Raw genomic sequence first — 18,005 nt, forward strand, 5'->3', positions numbered from 1 at the left:
AGCGGATACTTAAACCTGAAGTCGGCCTTCCTTCTTCCCTCTCTTATCTGGGTCCTTGGCCACCTCCCCCACATTGCCACCTCCCGCCCACCCTTGTCCCAGTCCATGGATGTAGTCTACAGCATGAGCATAACAATAGTTCTTTGGAAGGGCCTGTAGTGCTGATACACCTTGAATAAAGCACCAACAATGAAAACCGAGGGACGCACACATGTTGGGACAGGTTTCACACTGTAGATATCGGGGTGATACAAGAGGACTGTTATGTATCTTCTAAAATATATTTTAAATATTATGTCATTACAGAATCCAAATATTCTGATTACTTACAATAAATTTAGTTCCTCAAAGAATCTGTTTTGAAGAAAACAAAAACACAACTTCTTATATCTCTAAAACAATAAGCTCAACATGTAGACACACATCTGATCTGTTACACATGTAATACATAACAAAGTGCTATCATTTCAGTTTTAGCTCTCTCTACATGAACATCGAAAGTTTTTTTTGCAGGCATGATATGATGTTTAACCTCCAATCACGACGCTACGGAAATTTCCATTGTTGGCCTTGAAACGCTATGGCACCTCATCTTTATCCCCTCCCGTTTCACAACTAATCTGTGTTTTGTCTGGCACTCTTCATTCCACAGAGCCGTCTCTTTTTCTAAACTAATTCTAAGAAAGAAGTTGTATAATGTGTTTCTACTTTCTCATTTAATGGTCTGTAGAAAGAAGAAACTGCTACAATGCTGTTGACTAACTCCATGAAAAGACACGTGAAAACAAATGAAACATTAGAAAGTACGCTTTATTTTCCAGAGTCGACTGTCTGGGAGTCAGAAGATCCTTTAAAAATGTTTTTAAAAAACTCCCAGGTTTTATATAAATATGTACTTCTAAAGTAAATAAACAAAAGGAGTGGCATTCATGATATCAAAAAGTGAACAAGTCATTGTTTTAACTGAATAAAAAGCCATTTTGTTTCCCAGTAAGTACAATTAACCAGCCCTTTACTCCCTCTGCGCAGTGCAATCTATACTGAGTACAACAAAAAAGTGCTTATTGAAGCACCAAGGAGTGCCACAGCTTTAAATCATTAAATATATAAACGTTCCCTCCAAGTCTTAGATAAAATGCTTTCACACAAGGTCCCTTTTGATAAGTAAATGTAAACAATATTCCAGGTTACTATGAGCACATTCAGCATTCAGTAGCAATGTTTTAAATGTCAGTTAGCACCACAAAGAGAATATGTAGCCATGGAGTTATCACGATGTGGACATTTCTGGTTCTGCTGCTCTCCTCACGGCACTTTTAGAACATCTCCGACTTTACCGCTGGGGGGCTGCCTGCACATTCCTTGAGGGCCGGTGCCGTCCACAGCGACGTCCATGACCCTATCTGGCGCCCACCACTGCAGAAGCAGCAGGAAGAGGAAGTCTAAAACAGCGATGAATGCAAAGATGGAGCCAGCCACGGGGCCGCAGTGAGCCCTCAGCCTCCGTAACCGTTTGTCCAGGGGAAGCACCTCCTCCCCGGCCACACGGTCGTACACCTGAGAGGGAAAACACAATGATCAGAGTCACAATCTATCATTCAGGGTGAAGCCCTCGGCTGTGTGAACTAAGAAAATCAGGTTACACAGGAAATCAGACATCATGTTTCCATGCACTGCAGTAACTGTATCTATGTGTATATTCATCAGGTCAGTAATCAGATTGCTCGCCTACCGCTTTATTTTGAAAACATGGCTTTCTTATTGTATTTGTATACACAAACAAGAGGCTGCTGTCTAATGTGTGAGTTTACCACAAAAAAGTCTTTGGTCGTTTAATGAAACGGCAGGATTTTGCTGCTACCTACCTTTTCAGTCCTTTCAGCAACGTTTCTCCAGGTGTAGAGGTGTTGCACACGAGCATGGATAGAGGCGGGGGAGGGGACAGAGCCTGAGCGATGCCGGGCGATGACTGTCTCCAAACCAGCACACAACGCCCGCACAGTAGGCTCACACATGGTAATCAACTCCTCAGGCAGCACCTCAGGAATGCCCCCCACACGAGTGCTAACAACCTGAGAAATAAAACAAAAGCTGTATGCACACATTGTATACAAACAACACAACACATAAGTATAAATCGCACTCAACGTGAGAGTACAACATCTGTTCTAGCATCACTTTCAAACTAAAGAGTGAATCAACAGCTTTACTTCATTGACCTCTTACGGCTAGTCGGTGTCACCTCTCACTACAGGGTTGGGTTAGGGTTAGGGTTAGCCCCTGCATCAACCCCAACAGTGATGTTACTGATCACACTCAGGGAAAACTGCTAACAAAAACAAGACTTTCATCTTGTTGTTAGTGATTCCTTAATAAGCCATCAGCCTTGATATGTTGTTTCAAATGCAAAATATTGTATATTATACCAAGAAGCCCATTTCAGACACGGAATACGTAACATTGCTGGCTGTAATGGCTTTTTAATTGTTCAGCGATCGGCGACTTATACGTCAATGTTCCTTACGGCTTAATGCAGACATGACACTAAGGGTCCTGCTAGCGTTGCATTACATTACTCTGTTGTTTCATAATTCCTGATGACACTGACTGCTTTCTTTCTCCCAAGAAACCACCACACCGTATTTTCTCTGTCACATGTGAGTGTCCTGCTGATCAGCTGCTGCCATTTTCAAATATTATTTTAAATAATATATTTTTTCTATCTCTGGCTACTTTTGCGCCACAAACTGTCCACGGACTGCCCAATTTTTCCCCCTGATGAGAATAAAACTGATGAGTTATTTTAGTGTGCTATGAGATGGAGTTGAGTAGCCACCTACGAGCAGCACACACCCACAGGAAATCTGCGACAAGAACACTTCAACTTATATAGCTGTGTCAAACCGATTCTATTCACTTGAAAAGGCTGTTTTCGTAAAGTTGGTTGGTTTGAGATTAGGAAATGTTTCTTTTGCTACTGTTTTGAAGCCATAAGCAGTTCATTGCTATTATTCAAACATTCTTTATACATTTGATACATTGTTAAAATGAGGGGTTTATCCTGCTTTGTGCTGCAACATGAATTAAGAATGTTTAGGACAGAAAACAGTTTCAGTAGCACGGCGCCATCTTATAAAAAGGTATAACAGAGTTGCTGAAAGGTAAATGTAAACACTTCCACATTTATTTCTTAAATATAGGAAATATTCCACAGAATGGCCGAGATTGTTCTGGTTTCTACATCAATCCAACAATACATGAAATGAGTTTAAATCATCAATTTACCAAACTCCAGCCAGGTGCGTTATCAGTAAAATCACCTGCTTGCCTGGATCATTTGTATGTTGAACTAAAAAGCAGATAGACTCTTTCAAACGATTTCCTATCCTTGAACTATATGAATGGTTACACACCTGCAGTCCACAGCTGGCTCCTTCTAAAATGGCCATGCAGAACGCTTCAGTCAGAGACGTGTTGAGGAAGATGTGACCCTGCACCAGAACTCCACGAACATCTTTATGCTCCAAAGCCCCCAGCAGACGCACCCTGCAGCGACACAATTCAAAAGGAGTAAGGCACATGTAAAACCACCTTCACACACAAGCCCTGCGTTTGACTATCCATGCCACACTGTTGGTACGGGTTAGTTCCTGGACATTCACGACACGGTCACTGTATTTCCTCACACATCACTGCTTTAGCTACAATCATTTCCTGGACCTTGTGTGAAAACGCAAAACATGCTAAACAGTGTTGTCAACTTTCAGTTCATGAAATGTGGCTGCTGCAACATAATGGTGAAGGTAAAGAGGTGTCATAACAGGGAGCATGTCCTGAAAGAGGTTTCAGGGGTACCACACTATCGTACATGTTCTCGGGAGATACGAGCATCAAGCAGTACCTGTCATGTAGTTGGTATTTCTCTCTCACTTCCTCCAGCACAAGCCTCTTTGGTCCCTCTCCACCGATCAGGAATTGCAGATCTGGATGTTTGAGGCAGAGCTCTGGGATTATTCCACCAAGAAGGTCGATACCTTAACAGAGGAAGAGATTGTGAACACTTGCTTTGACCATGAAGATGATGCAATACTTAATAATTGCTTATTAAAGCCTGACTAATACTGAATATTTTGAGTTTATACCGATATTAATGTTTAAAAAATGTTTTGATATTGATATTGGCTGATATAACCACTGTGACAACATCCCTGGAACTGGAAGGGATATTTAGATGAGAATGATTCGTGCCATCATGGAACGAATGGAACAAAAAAGGGCGGTTTTCTTTCATTCTGCTGCCGACAATTACAGCTCACAATGACCAGCAGAAATCTGAATAAGCTAAAATGTCTAACACTTCTGCAAACCTTTGCGGTAGACCAGACGGCTGACAACAACAATAGTGATCCTGTCGCCTTGGCGCTGAGAGGGGTCAGGGGTGAAGTCCGTAGGGTCGACAGCGTTGGGAATAACAGACACAATCTCTGGGTTGAGTGCTGCACGGAGCACCGTGTTCTCCTTACTGGTGTACGACACGCACACAGTGTGGTTTGTGTCACACAGCGACACAGTCAGAAGCTTGTTGGTCAGCACGGAGCTCACATCAGCAAAGCCAAAGAGTGAGTGGTCAGTGAACACCTGGAAATGATAACGCACTTTAGGTTTATGTCAGCAGATTATGTGCACCATAATGATTTTGAGACCCGGCTCATTATAGGTCATATACCGTGTTCAGGCCCATGGTTTTTGCGTGGAACAGTGCATCATGGCCCATGGCGGAGAACGAGCTGTGTGCATGCACAACGGTGATGCGTTCTCTTACAAACACACAGCGCATCAGTGGGAGACTGTGGAAGCAGGTGGTGGCTGTGGACTGGTTGTACATAACCTGCAGGGGGAGGTAGTAGACCTTCAGTCCGTTGGTCAGGTGCCTGACACCCTTCCTCCTGCCGTAGGCGTGTGTAACAATTACCACCTTATGTCCCTTTTCAATCAAACACTGGGATAGCTGGTAAATGTGACTTTCTACTCCTCCCATATTCGGGTAGAAGAAGTCGGACACCATGCAGATGTTGTGCTTCCTGCTGGGGACCCCAGCCGCCTCTGTAGGAGCTGCAGAGATACTCTGAGATGAAGGGTTATTCCCAACTGCCGCTCTCCTTCGGACCATTGTAGATGCCTTGTGTGGCTCTGCACCTCACTGAAAAAATGTGTTTGTTCATCAATTAGTTGATTAACAGTTAAATTAATTGATGACAAAAGTATGATAATCAATTAATAAGTTAAATACATTTTCAAGTAAAAATGCCATACATTTAGTGCTGAAACAATTAATTTAATTGGCAACAATTTTGACAATCAATTAATTATTTAAGTCATTTATTAACAAAAAAGCCAAATATTCCCTGTTTACAAATTCCTAAATAAGGGAATTAGCTTGTGTTTTTATTGACCCAACAGTCTAAAGATCAAAGATATTTAGATTACACTGACATACAACAATGTGAAACAAATTGAGAAAACTCTCACATTTGAGAAGCTTAAACCAAAACAATTTTTATAGACCAGACTTTTTGTTTGATAAATGACGATTAATTTTCTGTCCATAGACCTATAATTGTAGCACTAACTATATCCAAATGAATTCAAGTTCTATAGTATCATATGCACAACAACTACAGAGAAGTCGTTGGCAATTAAAATCTTGGATCAGGCTCCCTCAAACAATGTTAATCAAATATGTAAGCCATACGAAGAAATATAATGCAAGAAAAAGCTAAATGAGAATCTAAGATATAAAATAGTGCACGTTTAAATAAAGGGCTAAAATATAAACATAAATAAAATATCAAATAAAGGGATAAACATGTGTGGTATACAGCTTTGCTAATGAATAAACTGAATGTAAACATATAGTAAAGGTATATGCAGAATGAACTAATACAACGTTATATAGAGATGTAAACATGGACGTAGTGATGGTCCACGATAACAGTTTTTAACTTACCCCGAGTACATTTGAATGAAACATAGATACTTTCGTTATATTTAAAGTTGACTAACATGTACGCCTGTAATAGTATACCTGCGATAACCCACCCTTGGTACTTTCATAGTGTAAACTCGCACCGGTCTCATTTTCCTCCGAGTGAAACAGCTTCTTTCTCTTGGCATTAGATATGTTTTAGTGAACAATCCTTTTAATTTGTATTTACTATCCGTTGGATTATAGTGGGATAGTCAAACTCGTGCATTATCACAAACATAAAGTATTTACAAACAGCTCGGAAACTACTTGAGGTGACTATCGGTCAACTCTTCTATACCACATTAACATTGTTTATATCTAGTTAAGTATACGTTAGCATCAAGCTAACACACGTTGTACATTTTTAACCACTTCACTGACATTAAAGCTGACAGTTTTTCTATCTTTCTGAATTGTCCTACCGTGAACAAAATGTCAATCCTGTTCCAGCCTGTGAAAAGATACAAAACTCTTTTTCATATTCATTTCTCGCTAGCCCTGAGGAAGCCAGTTAGCCGCTTGTATCACTTCCTGGTGCGCTTACGTCACACGCAATGACGTACCATGCTGGAGCTGTTGCTTTTCCCCTTCATTTGTCACTCAGGTTCTTTGTATCAAACTTTTTTTTTACTTTGCAGAATTTGGAGTCATGAATTTATTCTGAAATTGTTGAAAATCATGGAAATGTACTGCTATACTTGGGAGCTGATTTCAGGTAAATAAGGCATAGGAACAACACTAAAATAAGTCTCAACATGAAATATATTCAATAACAATGATACATTGTGGCAACTAAGCTTTTACAGTGTCTTGTTGTTCAGCAAAAATCAAAGCAATTCACAGAAAGAAAGTGACAATGATGACAGGATACTAAACGACATAAAGACTTAGCAAATCAAAAAGAAAAGCATTTTCAATGTAGGTTTCGTTTGAACCCTTTGTTGAAAAATGACATTCACATATAATTGCAATTCCCTCTCCTCCAGCATCACATTTGGTTTGCTCTCCTGTTTGCAGCCACAGAAGCAAGTCTGCTGTCTGTTTCCCAGTTCAGCAACTTCTTTTCAGACAAGAAAAATATAAAACAGCGTTTGGCTGTATGGTTGTCCAGGTAAGGATCGTTAGCAGGCGGGACTTTTTGTAGTTCTTTGGTGTCATACTTCTTAAATGTTCCAAATCTGTCACAGGGGTTCCCTCCATCGTTTATTACATACAATGACCTTTAAGGTTCAATGTGTAATTCTGGAGGCACCTGCTCCAAATAAATAGAGGACAGTATTTCACCTGGGTCCATACAATGTCTAATGTTCATATTTTAGTTGTAGTAGTTTGGCACATTCATATTGTGTATTGCATTTACTCCTGTGTAATGCCTGTCAGTCAGTCAGAGGGCAAGAATACCAAAATTTGGTCAAAAAACACTGCTGTCTTATAATCGTCATGGGGCAGATCCATCCGTTTCCAATAAACAAACAAACTATAAAACAGACATGACAGATATCACAGTAGATATGCAACACAATACATAAACGTCTCGTAAACACTGTTACCTCTTCGCATTCTGTTGATAATGTGAGTTAATTGTTTTAATGGTTTAAGTTTAAATTCTGGCATACCTTACACATTGAACCTTTAACCTGTTTATTTACAAAAGTAAAATAAATCTTGAAAAAGCAACAACTTTCAGTGTAAACAGTATATCACAAAGGCAGTTACAGAAGAACAGGTTACATTTGAACAAACCCTCATATTAGAAAAGAAGAGGCTTAATCAAGGACATTGACAAGAATATCACAGTATAGTCATCCGTAGGCACATACATGTTATACATGTTATACACCTTCCTTAAATGTCTGCATTACACTTGATTTAAATGTTTATTTACAGTGTATATTGCTGGTATGTTCCTATATCAATATCACCTTTATAGTATGTTAAACAGTCAACAATAACAACATGTACAATTATCAAAGTTACCTGAAATGTTGTTCTTTGTGATTTTGTTTGTGTAACTGACATTACATTTAAATGTTTCACTTCATCTTCATATTGTTGAGGGTCAATTGTTTTTACAGTCCTTGAAGTTGAAGAAAAGAACATAAACACCTCCATGTAAACATCCATAACACGTCACAAGATGGACATCTTTTTCGGAAAACCCCACATTTAAGATGACATCAACACAGGATGTAACCTGTCTGGGAATAGTCTCTGCGTGTGCATGATACCACATTCATGACGAACCACAGATCAGTGGAAAATACTTTCACATTGTCACATTTGGAGTTTCGCATTAGAAGTTGTCCGTCTTAACTTCCCGTATTCTCCTTAATGAAAGACAAAAGATATGGAAAGATAAATACCACTGAGAGACCCTCTGTCAACACAATTACAACAACTATTACTTGTTTTTATTTTACTCAAATCTTTTCCCTTCATTTTTTCTTCTCTTTCTTTCTTCTTTACACATACATCTTTGTTACTCATCAGTTCGAACACAAGCAATCTTTGTTCTTGTTTTGTCAGTGACATCTTGTCTGGCTGTTTGAGTCCCTGTATTTGTCTTCACTTGTTCTGTATTCACTTTAATACACACACAAAACAGAACAAACGCACAAATAAGAAGGCTTGATTTCACAACTGCAAGAAGTGTTGTGCAACTCTGGTAACCACTAAACCTGAAATGCAAACTCGTTTTGAATAAAGATCCCTGACAAATGACAAATACTTACTTTGAGACATCACAACGGCTCCACAAGAGCAAGGAAAGTCCAAGCACCAACATAATGGGAATGATTTTTGAGATGCGGTATCTCATGAAATTTGCTCCTTGGTATTGTTCTGTGTTAGAAAATGGCCAAAATATGAAATTATTTGAGGTCACATCCTAAAAAATACTTACATTTTTAAGGTGTTTTACAATATGTTGTATTATGACTGTTACAGTTAACATCGTAATGCTTTTAATGCAGAGTAGTATTAGACTATAAGTCCCATCCTCTCTGAAATAAATGAAAACAAATAGTTACCAGGCGTCATCCTGCAGTCAGAGCTAATGATAGTTGAAATGTTTTTGGCCTTGACGTCACATGTAGGTTGTAAGACTGAGTTGAGTTTAGTGATGAGTATGCTGTTGAAATGGTAAAAGCCAGTAAGAGCATCCAGGGTGCGTTTGTGGGTTATGTTAGTTGTGGTTGAATTTGTAAGAAGCTGTCCATCCAAGCTCCACTGAATCTCAGCATCTCTGTAGCGTCCTTTTACATCACAGTGGAAAACCTGTACACTTCCATTCGGGGGGTCAGTCTGACATATCTCGAAGGGCGCTGGTGAGAAAAGATAAAATTGTGCAAGATTTTACGGCTTCTACTGTAAATTCATTGGTGAATGACAGAGTGATCAAATAATGTATAAATGAATGAATGACTCACCAGAAACCGTTAGATTAACACGTAATCTCTGGTATGTCTCAAACTGTCGGAAAATGCATATGTAATTCCCCTTGTCCTCCGCTGTGACGTTGTTGAGGAGAACAGAGCAGTTATTGCTGTTTTCAGACAGAAATACTTTGGCTCTGCCTTCGAATCTGCCATAGAAGTTTGAAGTGGACCTGTTGTGTTTGAACACCACCGCCTTGTTTGATCCTTCTGTCTGCCACTTAACGTTCATGTCCAAATTTCTCTCTGAGCAGTTGCATGGCAGAAGGATACTGTCTTCAAGGATGCCATTAATAGTTTTGTCATCACCTAAAGCAGAAAAGTTATTGGAATAAGTCCAGTTCTCGGACTCTCTTCAAAATATTAGTTTTTAACATACACTGTTAAACATTCAACTTAAAAACATTTGCCTTAGGGGTCTCTCAATCAAAACAATAACGAAAGACAGAGCTTGGTGGCTTCAAGAAGTAGCGTGGGATCATGGGAGTTGTTGTCATGCTTTTAACATGACTTGCTTGACATGACATGCTTTTAATTTTCCTCTTCTCCAAAACAAACGGACCCAGTGATTAAAACCAGTAAAACCAGTAGAACCATAGACTTATATTTATTTATATATATATATATATATATATATATATATATATATATATATATGGTAAAAACACTGAATAAAGCAGTTTAAAAAATCAGTGATTCCCGGCGGACACACTATGGGAAAAACGTGGCTTAAGGTTTTTATAAAAAGTCACTTTATGAAAGCTTCTGACAGACAGCCACAAAGCTGACGCATGTGCAAAGTCCATACGTCGCCATTACAGGCAACCAAATGAAACGGACCGTTACCTTGATTAGAAATTACAGATTTCTCTGGCTTTCAAAATTGTTGGAAACATTTGCGATAATGTACACAACATAACTAAATATATTGTTTTTAGACATTTTAATGCCGAAGTATGACATAGTATATCTTTAAGAATGTGAGTTAACTGAACAAAACTGGAATAATGAGTTCAAAAGTGTTTAAATTGACCAAACAGGAGAAAATAAGTTTGGTATATTTGAGAGATTAAGTGTATCAACCTTTAGATTTTGACATACAAGTTTTACACCTGTCTCTACTCTAACCATGGTTCCAAGGTTAGAATTGTTTTAATATTATCAGAAGAAACGACTTAACATGTATTTAAGATGTACTTTTTCTTTAAACTACAAAAAAAAGTGGTCTCTGGAGGATGTCAGCTAATATGCTGATCGCAGGGATGGAAACATCAACTCATGTACTTTACTTAGGGAAAATCTGAGATACTTTATGCTTCCACTCCACTACCATTTAGAGGAAAATATTGTACTTTTTACTCCACAACCTTTATTCGATATCAACAGTCACTAATTACTTTTTAGGTTATGAATATAATGAAATGCAATACATTGATAAAGATTAATCCATTGGTTCCCAACCATTTTGTCTGGTGACCTCACATCAATAAATGTAAATGTAAAGAGACATTTCTTCTCTAAAGGTCTCACATGGTTTTGTTTAACAACTGTTCAAGGCCACATTAAGAAAAAAAGAGAGACCGCGTGGTCCACCATCTGTATACAATGGAATCCAACTGTGTTGATGATGCAACAGATGCATTCAGATTTAAAACATCTGTCAGTGTGTGATCTGTCAGCCTGTTGTCATGGGCACAGGCAAAAATAAAAAGTAAAAAAGCCCTCAATGAGGAGGGGAGAGGGCTTTCATCTGTGGTGACAACAGATGAGAACATCAGCCCTTGATATCTACAGCGGGTCCTTTTCTACCATGTTGTACGGCCATGTTTCTACAGTAGCCCAGAATGGACAAACCAAACACTGGCTCTCGGGAAGGCCTTTTTTGTCTTAAGGTACCTGAAGGCAATCGTATGTTCTCCGACACGCTTGTAAAGGGAGGGGAGAGCTGAGGGGTATTCAGTTGATTGCAATCTGCAACATCACCTCTACATTAAATCCTACACACTGGTCCTTTAAGAGGCTACTTTAATTTATGAAATACAGTATGTTAGTAGGCTGAGAGTGTATTAAAAAAAGAAATCATATTTTATTAATAGTTTTATTGTGGAAGAAGGTGAATCACATGATACTAATGCATGATCCTTGTTTTATTTGCCATTTTTCAATGAATAAAAATAGTTTTGCAACAAATGTCCTCTCTATTGTTGTTGTTATTTAATGTTCGTATGTGTATTCATACCACTTGCTCTCTGTAAATGTTTTTAAAACATGTTTTTTCTGGCCTATATTGAGCTCCATTGAATCACTGTTTATACCGTCGATGCATGGTGTCCACTAGGGTGGACAAACTCCTTTAAATATTTAACAATTAAATATATAAAGACATCTTCACTGTGTTTAGAAGTAATGTTGTATGGAACATTTAAAATCATTTTAGAACCTCACATGAACACATGTGAAGATTTTATTGACTTGACCTAATTTGATAATTCTAGCATTTGTGATTGGCAGTTCAAACTCGATGCACAGCCACTCCTAGTTATAAATCACGGACTTCCCTTTTGTTTCTATTGAAGAGAGTTGTCGAGAGACTATGTAAACATACGTGACACTTTGACCTAAATAGCGCTCCAGTCCTGCTGATATCCATAATAGTAGTAGTAATAGTTGGTTTGAAACAAGAAACAAGAGGAAAAGTCATATTTTGGTGTCTTATTAAAGCAAAAATAATGGACAAACGTGTGCCATGGTTTTATAGTCCAAACCTTGCGTTATAGAAAACTCTGACAAGTATCAAGTTTAAATGTAAGATTAAATAACACAAAATAAGTATATTTGCTGTTTAGTGTATTCATAAAATGTCTTCAATTATGATTGAGCTCTTAAACAAAGAATTGTTTTACTCTGTAAAATGGTCGTAACAAAGCATTCAAAGATTCCATACAACATTCCAGAATAAAAATTTGATTGATGACTCAGGGGGAAATACATGAATAACACATCACCTTAATCTACTCTAATCTACTAACCCTGCCCTCAATAAGTCCCTCTTGTGTTTTTTTTAAAATACTAAATGAATATTGTTTGCTGGATTGATGCCCAAAGGACTTCCATTCATATGGCATTAGTTGCAAAAGTCTGTTGATTGTGGAACCACCAGAGCTGCTGGTTCTGTGAACATAAGTTTAGTGTTACATTTGATCACATACATAAATATATCTGAACCCCTGTAGCCACACAACATTTTTTCATTTATCGATTATTTGGGTGGGATTTAATCAGATATTCACAAACCTCAGTGTTCAATAAATGTAATTTATCTTTACATAAATCCTTCCATTTACCACTTAAAATCTTTAAACAATAATTGAAAAGGGGACAGAAAGTTGTGTTATGTTAGATTTCCATCACAGGGATTGCTTTGTAAAGAAAACGTTCAAACTACAGTAGACTAAGCCTGTCTACCACCATATATATACATATATTCATATATATTTTAACTTCTGCAATATTTTTATTCTCTTTTTTTAACTCGAGTTTCTTTTTCTACATATTTTATGAGCATTGTTGGAGGAAGAATTATATGAAGGCTTACCTGAGACAATTAACACCATTAAAATTCCCAGGAAGGTCCTCGTGTTGGAGTGTCTCGAGGACATGCTGTGAGTTTGGTAGCCTATCACACTTTCCAGAAGTATTATTATTCTAATCTGCTCCGTGTCGTGTTATTGTCTTGATTGCATTTCCAAAATCCGCCAAATATAGGTGGATAAAATCGCAGTCCGGGAACAAGTCAACAACCCTTTCGCGTCCGACACACAACATGTGAGAGTTAAACAGTCTCTGGTCTGCGTTTCCGGAATATCGTCTTACATGTATACAAGGAAACTATTGAGAAATCCGCCTCCCACTCAGCACAATAAAACCACAAATCCCGATATGGATTATGGTGGAATGTGTCAGGTAAATTAATCCTGATCTTCATTAATCCACACTGGAAAGACTGTCACATGTATTTGTCCTACCTCAATCAATATGTATTACGACACTACGAATATGTTTCTGCACTATTATGTATTTTCTGCACAACTATGTATTTTCTGCACAATTATGTATTTTCTGCACAACTATGTATTACAAACATAATAGGGGCACTTCCCCTTTAAGAGTAACAGGTCAACAAACCATCACTTCCGGACTGCTGACGGAGGAGCGTGTAGGCGCCAAACTGGGACCAATGAGGAGAAGGTCAACGCCTACTCCATGTATTAGATGCGAATTTTCAAATGTTTGGACACCTGGAGCGGAGCCGTGAGACCGTAACGATGGGGCTTTTTGAGCCATGCGGTCTATGGAAACGGCGACGCGAAATGTGTCCTCAGCTGAGAATATTTTCTTTGTTTGACTTATTGCGTTAAATAAATATATAGATTACATCAGGAGATTGCTGTTTTGATTCGACATTTAAGCTCCGAGTTCTTCAGCTTTTTCCTACCCATTAATTGGCGTCCCTGGGTGGGCATCCCGAAAGGAGAAGTGAAGAACGATCGCCGAGTATCGTTGACTGGTATTCATTGCACGTGCAAAAGATCAGGTGAGAGTGAACACCGGTTGAAACAAATATTCACTGCAGGTAGACTAGGAAAACTTATTAATGAATGCCAGCAACAATGTTCGACGGTCATAGCTAATACAACTGCTGTTAAACGATAAAAAGCAATCCTGAATGTTGAAATACAAGCGATAAGAGCAAGCATCGAAGATATTAATGATGTTAACGATATGTATGAAAAGCTTTTGGAGAGCTCCAGCATTGTCTGGTTAGAGTTCTAGGAGAACTTATATTTATTCAACCAAATCCCTGGGGGTGTCCGGGCTGGTACCGGATAAAGCTTATGGTAAGCTTGCATTGAATGTAGTTTAATACGAAAACACCTTTGGAAGGTAGCTAAGAAAGCTTAGTTAGTTTAATGTTAAAAAAGTCCTTTGGAAGGCAGATAGGTATAGTTTAATTGAAAGACTTCTGGGAAGCCTAGCATTAGAGGCTAGTGTTGTTTACCAAAGGAGGATAGTGATTATAATCCTGAATTACGTGAGAACCGATGACGATCGCCTCATAGTCTCAGATGTTGTATATCATCTTCTTTGCGGCAAGCATAGTGTAAAACATGTAAAGATTTGTGTATTGTTGTATTGTTGTGAGTAAAGTGTGACTAAAGCAGGCCTAAGGCGAGGCTAAGCTAGCGTTGATATTTAGCTAATGCATTGGAGTTTGTAGAACGGGTGAAAACTGTTCTAACTGACTGGGGGACGGTTGTGAAATCAAACAGAACCGTGGAGTGTATGTGAAGTAGTTTTAAGTTGGAAAACTGTGAAAGAAGGAGACGTTTTTGCGAAAGGCCTCAGAGATTAGGACCAGCTAACGGTGGCCACGTGATGCTGGGTCGCTAATTCCGCCTATGATGTGATGTTACGAGGCATGTGAGAGTAAATTGTGATAAACCAAACCTTGAGTCTTATGCTGGAGCAGTTTTGGGTGGAAATAAAATGCATAAGTGATGTAGTGACCGAGTGATTAAAACCAAAAATGCGAGTTTTCTCCAAACTGGAAGGAGAGAAAATTTAGAACAAAGAAACCTCCATTTTCTCTTCATCCGGTGGGAATTTAAAAAACCCACATCCGGTTGATAGCTAAATGCCTCTGGTGGACAAAATTGAGACTACAACTAAAAGTTTATAGAAACTTTACAAAATTTAAACACCTCCACCTCCTGTAGGACGGCAATTAAAGCGCACCTAAATTTAAAACCGTGCACCAGCAGACAAATTGGTAAATTACAATTAAAATCCAATTGAATTGAGGAAAGCTAAAGAGAAGAAAAAGGTGAAACCAGAACCCCAGACTGTAGACCGGACGTGAGAAAAAGGACTGACGTGAGAAAAAGGACTGACAAGAGAACATGACTCCCCAGCAACGGGGATCCACACTTCCGGAACCAGGTTGTATATCTGCATTCACACACACTATCATAGTCAATTAAAGGAGGCTGAATTGTAAAGTGTAGAAAACTGTCTCTTATATGTTTTTGAGAAAACATGTTTAATAAGTGTGTGGATGACAGATATGTAGACTTTTTGTGTAATTCTGGAGCAGACAGAAATGATTAGAACAGAACAGAGCCGCAAAATACCAGCTAATGATAGATTACGTTCAGAATAATAAATAATAATAAAAGACTTTAGTCAAGAAGTGTCAGCATAACTCATTTAACACACACGGTCACGGCTTCTTTGTATCCCTCTGTAAAAGGCCGGCGTGATTCCCTCTTGGATGGCTGTCCGTTCCCACCTCTCCCAAAAATATTCAAACCTCATGACATTTTGTGAAAGACTATAATCGTCGACAGACGAATAGTAGGGAGATAGAATCTTCTGAGAGTTTAGTCTAAACAGTGTAGGGAGCTAGAAGCTCCTGAGGGTCCGATCGTAAATGTCATGAGGAAGAAATATGGTGAAGAGAGTTTGTAAGATAATAGGGAATGAAACAGCTGACAAATTATTTAAGAAAATAAAGTTTTGGTAAACTCATCTGTTTTAGAAATACCAGACTATAAGAAGCCTTTTATTTAAACAGCAGACTTCATGACATTAGTATTAACACAGAACCATGGAGATAAGAGTAGACCAGTGGTTCACTACTCTTCACAACTAGACCCAGTAGATAAGGCGATGCCTGACTGCACATGAGCAGTAACTGCAGCTTCAATGGCAGGTCAGGCCTCTGCATCAAGTGTTATTCAGGCCATTGACTTTAACAGTGACACATGCAGTGTCAGTTTCGTTTTCACAACCGCATCTGACTATAGAATAATGTACAACTTTGATCCATCTACATTATTTCCAACAGCTGAGGACGGAGAATCACATGACTGAACGACAGAGACGGACAAGGAACTTCACCAAGACCAGACTTGACTGACGTTCCCTGAGAGGAACCAGAGATAGAAATGTTTGTTAACGGATCATGTAAAGTAACCTAGAGGATCCGAATGTGACAAGATCTCTGTAGTGACACAGACCGACGTATTAAAAGCAGAAGCTCTACCCAATCATCTGTCAGCAGAGCAGCAGAACTGATAGCATTGACAGAGACATGCAGATAAAAGAAAGACAAAGTTGTAAATATCTACACAGACAGTAACTATGCATGTTCAACATGTGTTTGCTCAACAAGTACAGCATAAAGGTATGGTAACATTGACTAACAAACATATTACTCACTCTAATAGAAGACTTATTGAAGGCAGTACAGCTACCAAAGTATATTGCTTTATATAAAGGCACAACACGTATGATAAGAACTGATCCAGTTTCAGTAGACAACAATATGTAAATGAGAAGACAAACACACCAGAACACAAGACAGATATTGAAAGAGATGCAGAATGCAGCTACAAAGTAAGAACAAGCCGTTTGGACTAAGAATAATTACATACAAGACAGAGACGACTGACGAAAGAACACTTGACCAGAGAAGAACTCAGTACTACCGAGAATGATATAAATGTGTATTGAGACACGGTATTTGACCATGTCTCAAAAGGGGAGTATTATATTGAGTATTATATTAATAGAGTATATTCATAGCATTTGATTCAAAGGCCGAATGCCGAGAAACGGATATTCTGAACTAAATAAATATGAAGGAAATAAATGTAGTTTAACGATTATAGACGTGTATATAAAATGAGCTGAAGTATTTCCAACACATACAGTAGACGCTATGACAGTAGCTAAAGTGTTTACAGCTAAATGAACTGTAAAATAAGGTAATGTGGGTAAAGGATAATAATAATAATAATAATAATGATGATAATAATAAGCTTTATGTAAGAATTGCAGGTCAAAGTACTTGCACTGCAAAAACATAAAACATTAGACAGAATAAGAACATTTACGGTACAATAATCAGTGTTGATGTAAATAAGTGTGAAAGACTAATGGTATAAAAGAACACTGGAAATCATGCCAAGTTTCCCTATCTGTGCCGGGAAAACTATCAGAGCCATATTTAGAAATATACCACCATTTGGAAAGGAAGAAGAGGGAGAGAAAAATATATCCTGGTGACACATAAATATATCACCACTCCTGTGAGAGACACTGACTCCATGAAGCAGAAACTGGACCTCTTCGTGGTGAAGTCTGACTACACAGGGAGGTGGTACCCATAGGGGCGCTTGTCTCACCATCAGTGAAGATTCAACAACCCGAAGTTTTAGAAGGGGACTGTGACATGGGGGTCAGAGTCATCACAGGAGGGTGAGTATAGCCCTGTACACCTGAGACTGCACAACCACATCAAATTTGATTTCTGTGACGTAATAACCTGTCCCTCTTCTCTAACAATATACAGAACAGATCAGGTGGGCAGAGGAACACAGCTGCCACGGAGAGGAGTGACATGTAAGAAAATAAATGATTGTGATCCATTATTCCTCACCATCGTTTCATCGCATCCCAGAGATTAGAGACTGTTTGTT

General features: G+C 38.6%; 1 protein-coding gene across 2 annotated transcripts; it reads right to left on the bottom strand.

The window, feature by feature from the left end:
- Positions 1-791: 791 nt before the first annotated feature.
- On the bottom strand, positions 792-13,343 carry piga (phosphatidylinositol glycan anchor biosynthesis, class A). 2 transcript variants are annotated; one of them, XM_029458981.1, is made up of 11 exons: positions 13,058-13,343; positions 9,457-9,771; positions 9,058-9,351; positions 8,761-8,869; positions 6,451-8,355; positions 4,727-5,200; positions 4,368-4,638; positions 3,902-4,034; positions 3,414-3,546; positions 1,866-2,072; positions 792-1,557 (listed from the first exon to the last, which is right to left on the bottom strand). In XM_029458981.1, the coding sequence occupies exons 6-11, from the start codon at positions 5,168-5,170 to the stop codon at positions 1,306-1,308; spliced, it is 1,440 nt and encodes a 479-aa protein (XP_029314841.1). In that variant the 5' UTR covers positions 5,171-5,200; positions 6,451-8,355; positions 8,761-8,869; positions 9,058-9,351; positions 9,457-9,771; positions 13,058-13,343; the 3' UTR covers positions 792-1,305. The 2 variants fall into 2 exon arrangements, with proteins under 2 accessions (XP_029314841.1, XP_029314842.1); XM_029458982.1 differs by lacking the exons at positions 6,451-8,355; positions 8,761-8,869; positions 9,058-9,351; positions 9,457-9,771; positions 13,058-13,343 and adding an exon at positions 6,100-6,374.
- Positions 13,344-18,005: the final 4,662 nt, after the last annotated feature.

Source organism: Cottoperca gobio, chromosome 21 (genome assembly GCF_900634415.1).
Source record: "Cottoperca gobio chromosome 21, fCotGob3.1, whole genome shotgun sequence".
In the NCBI taxonomy this organism is placed as follows: Eukaryota; Metazoa; Chordata; class Actinopteri; order Perciformes; family Bovichtidae; genus Cottoperca; species Cottoperca gobio.

What these genes read in the sequence shown, in the direction of transcription:
- piga (XM_029458981.1), bottom strand. Translation starts at nt 5,170, where the DNA reads ATGGTCCGAAGGAGAGCGGCAGTTGGGAATAACCCTTCATCTCAGAGT. An exon ending in CCGTCTGGTCTACCGCAAAG is followed by an intron (nt 4,035 to 4,367) that starts GTTTGCAGAAGT and finishes TCCTCTGTTAAG; the next exon opens with GTATCGACCTTCTTGGTGGA. An exon ending in TTGCTGAAAGGACTGAAAAG is followed by an intron (nt 1,558 to 1,865) that starts GTAGGTAGCAGC and finishes TTTCCCTCTCAG; the next exon opens with GTGTACGACCGTGTGGCCGG.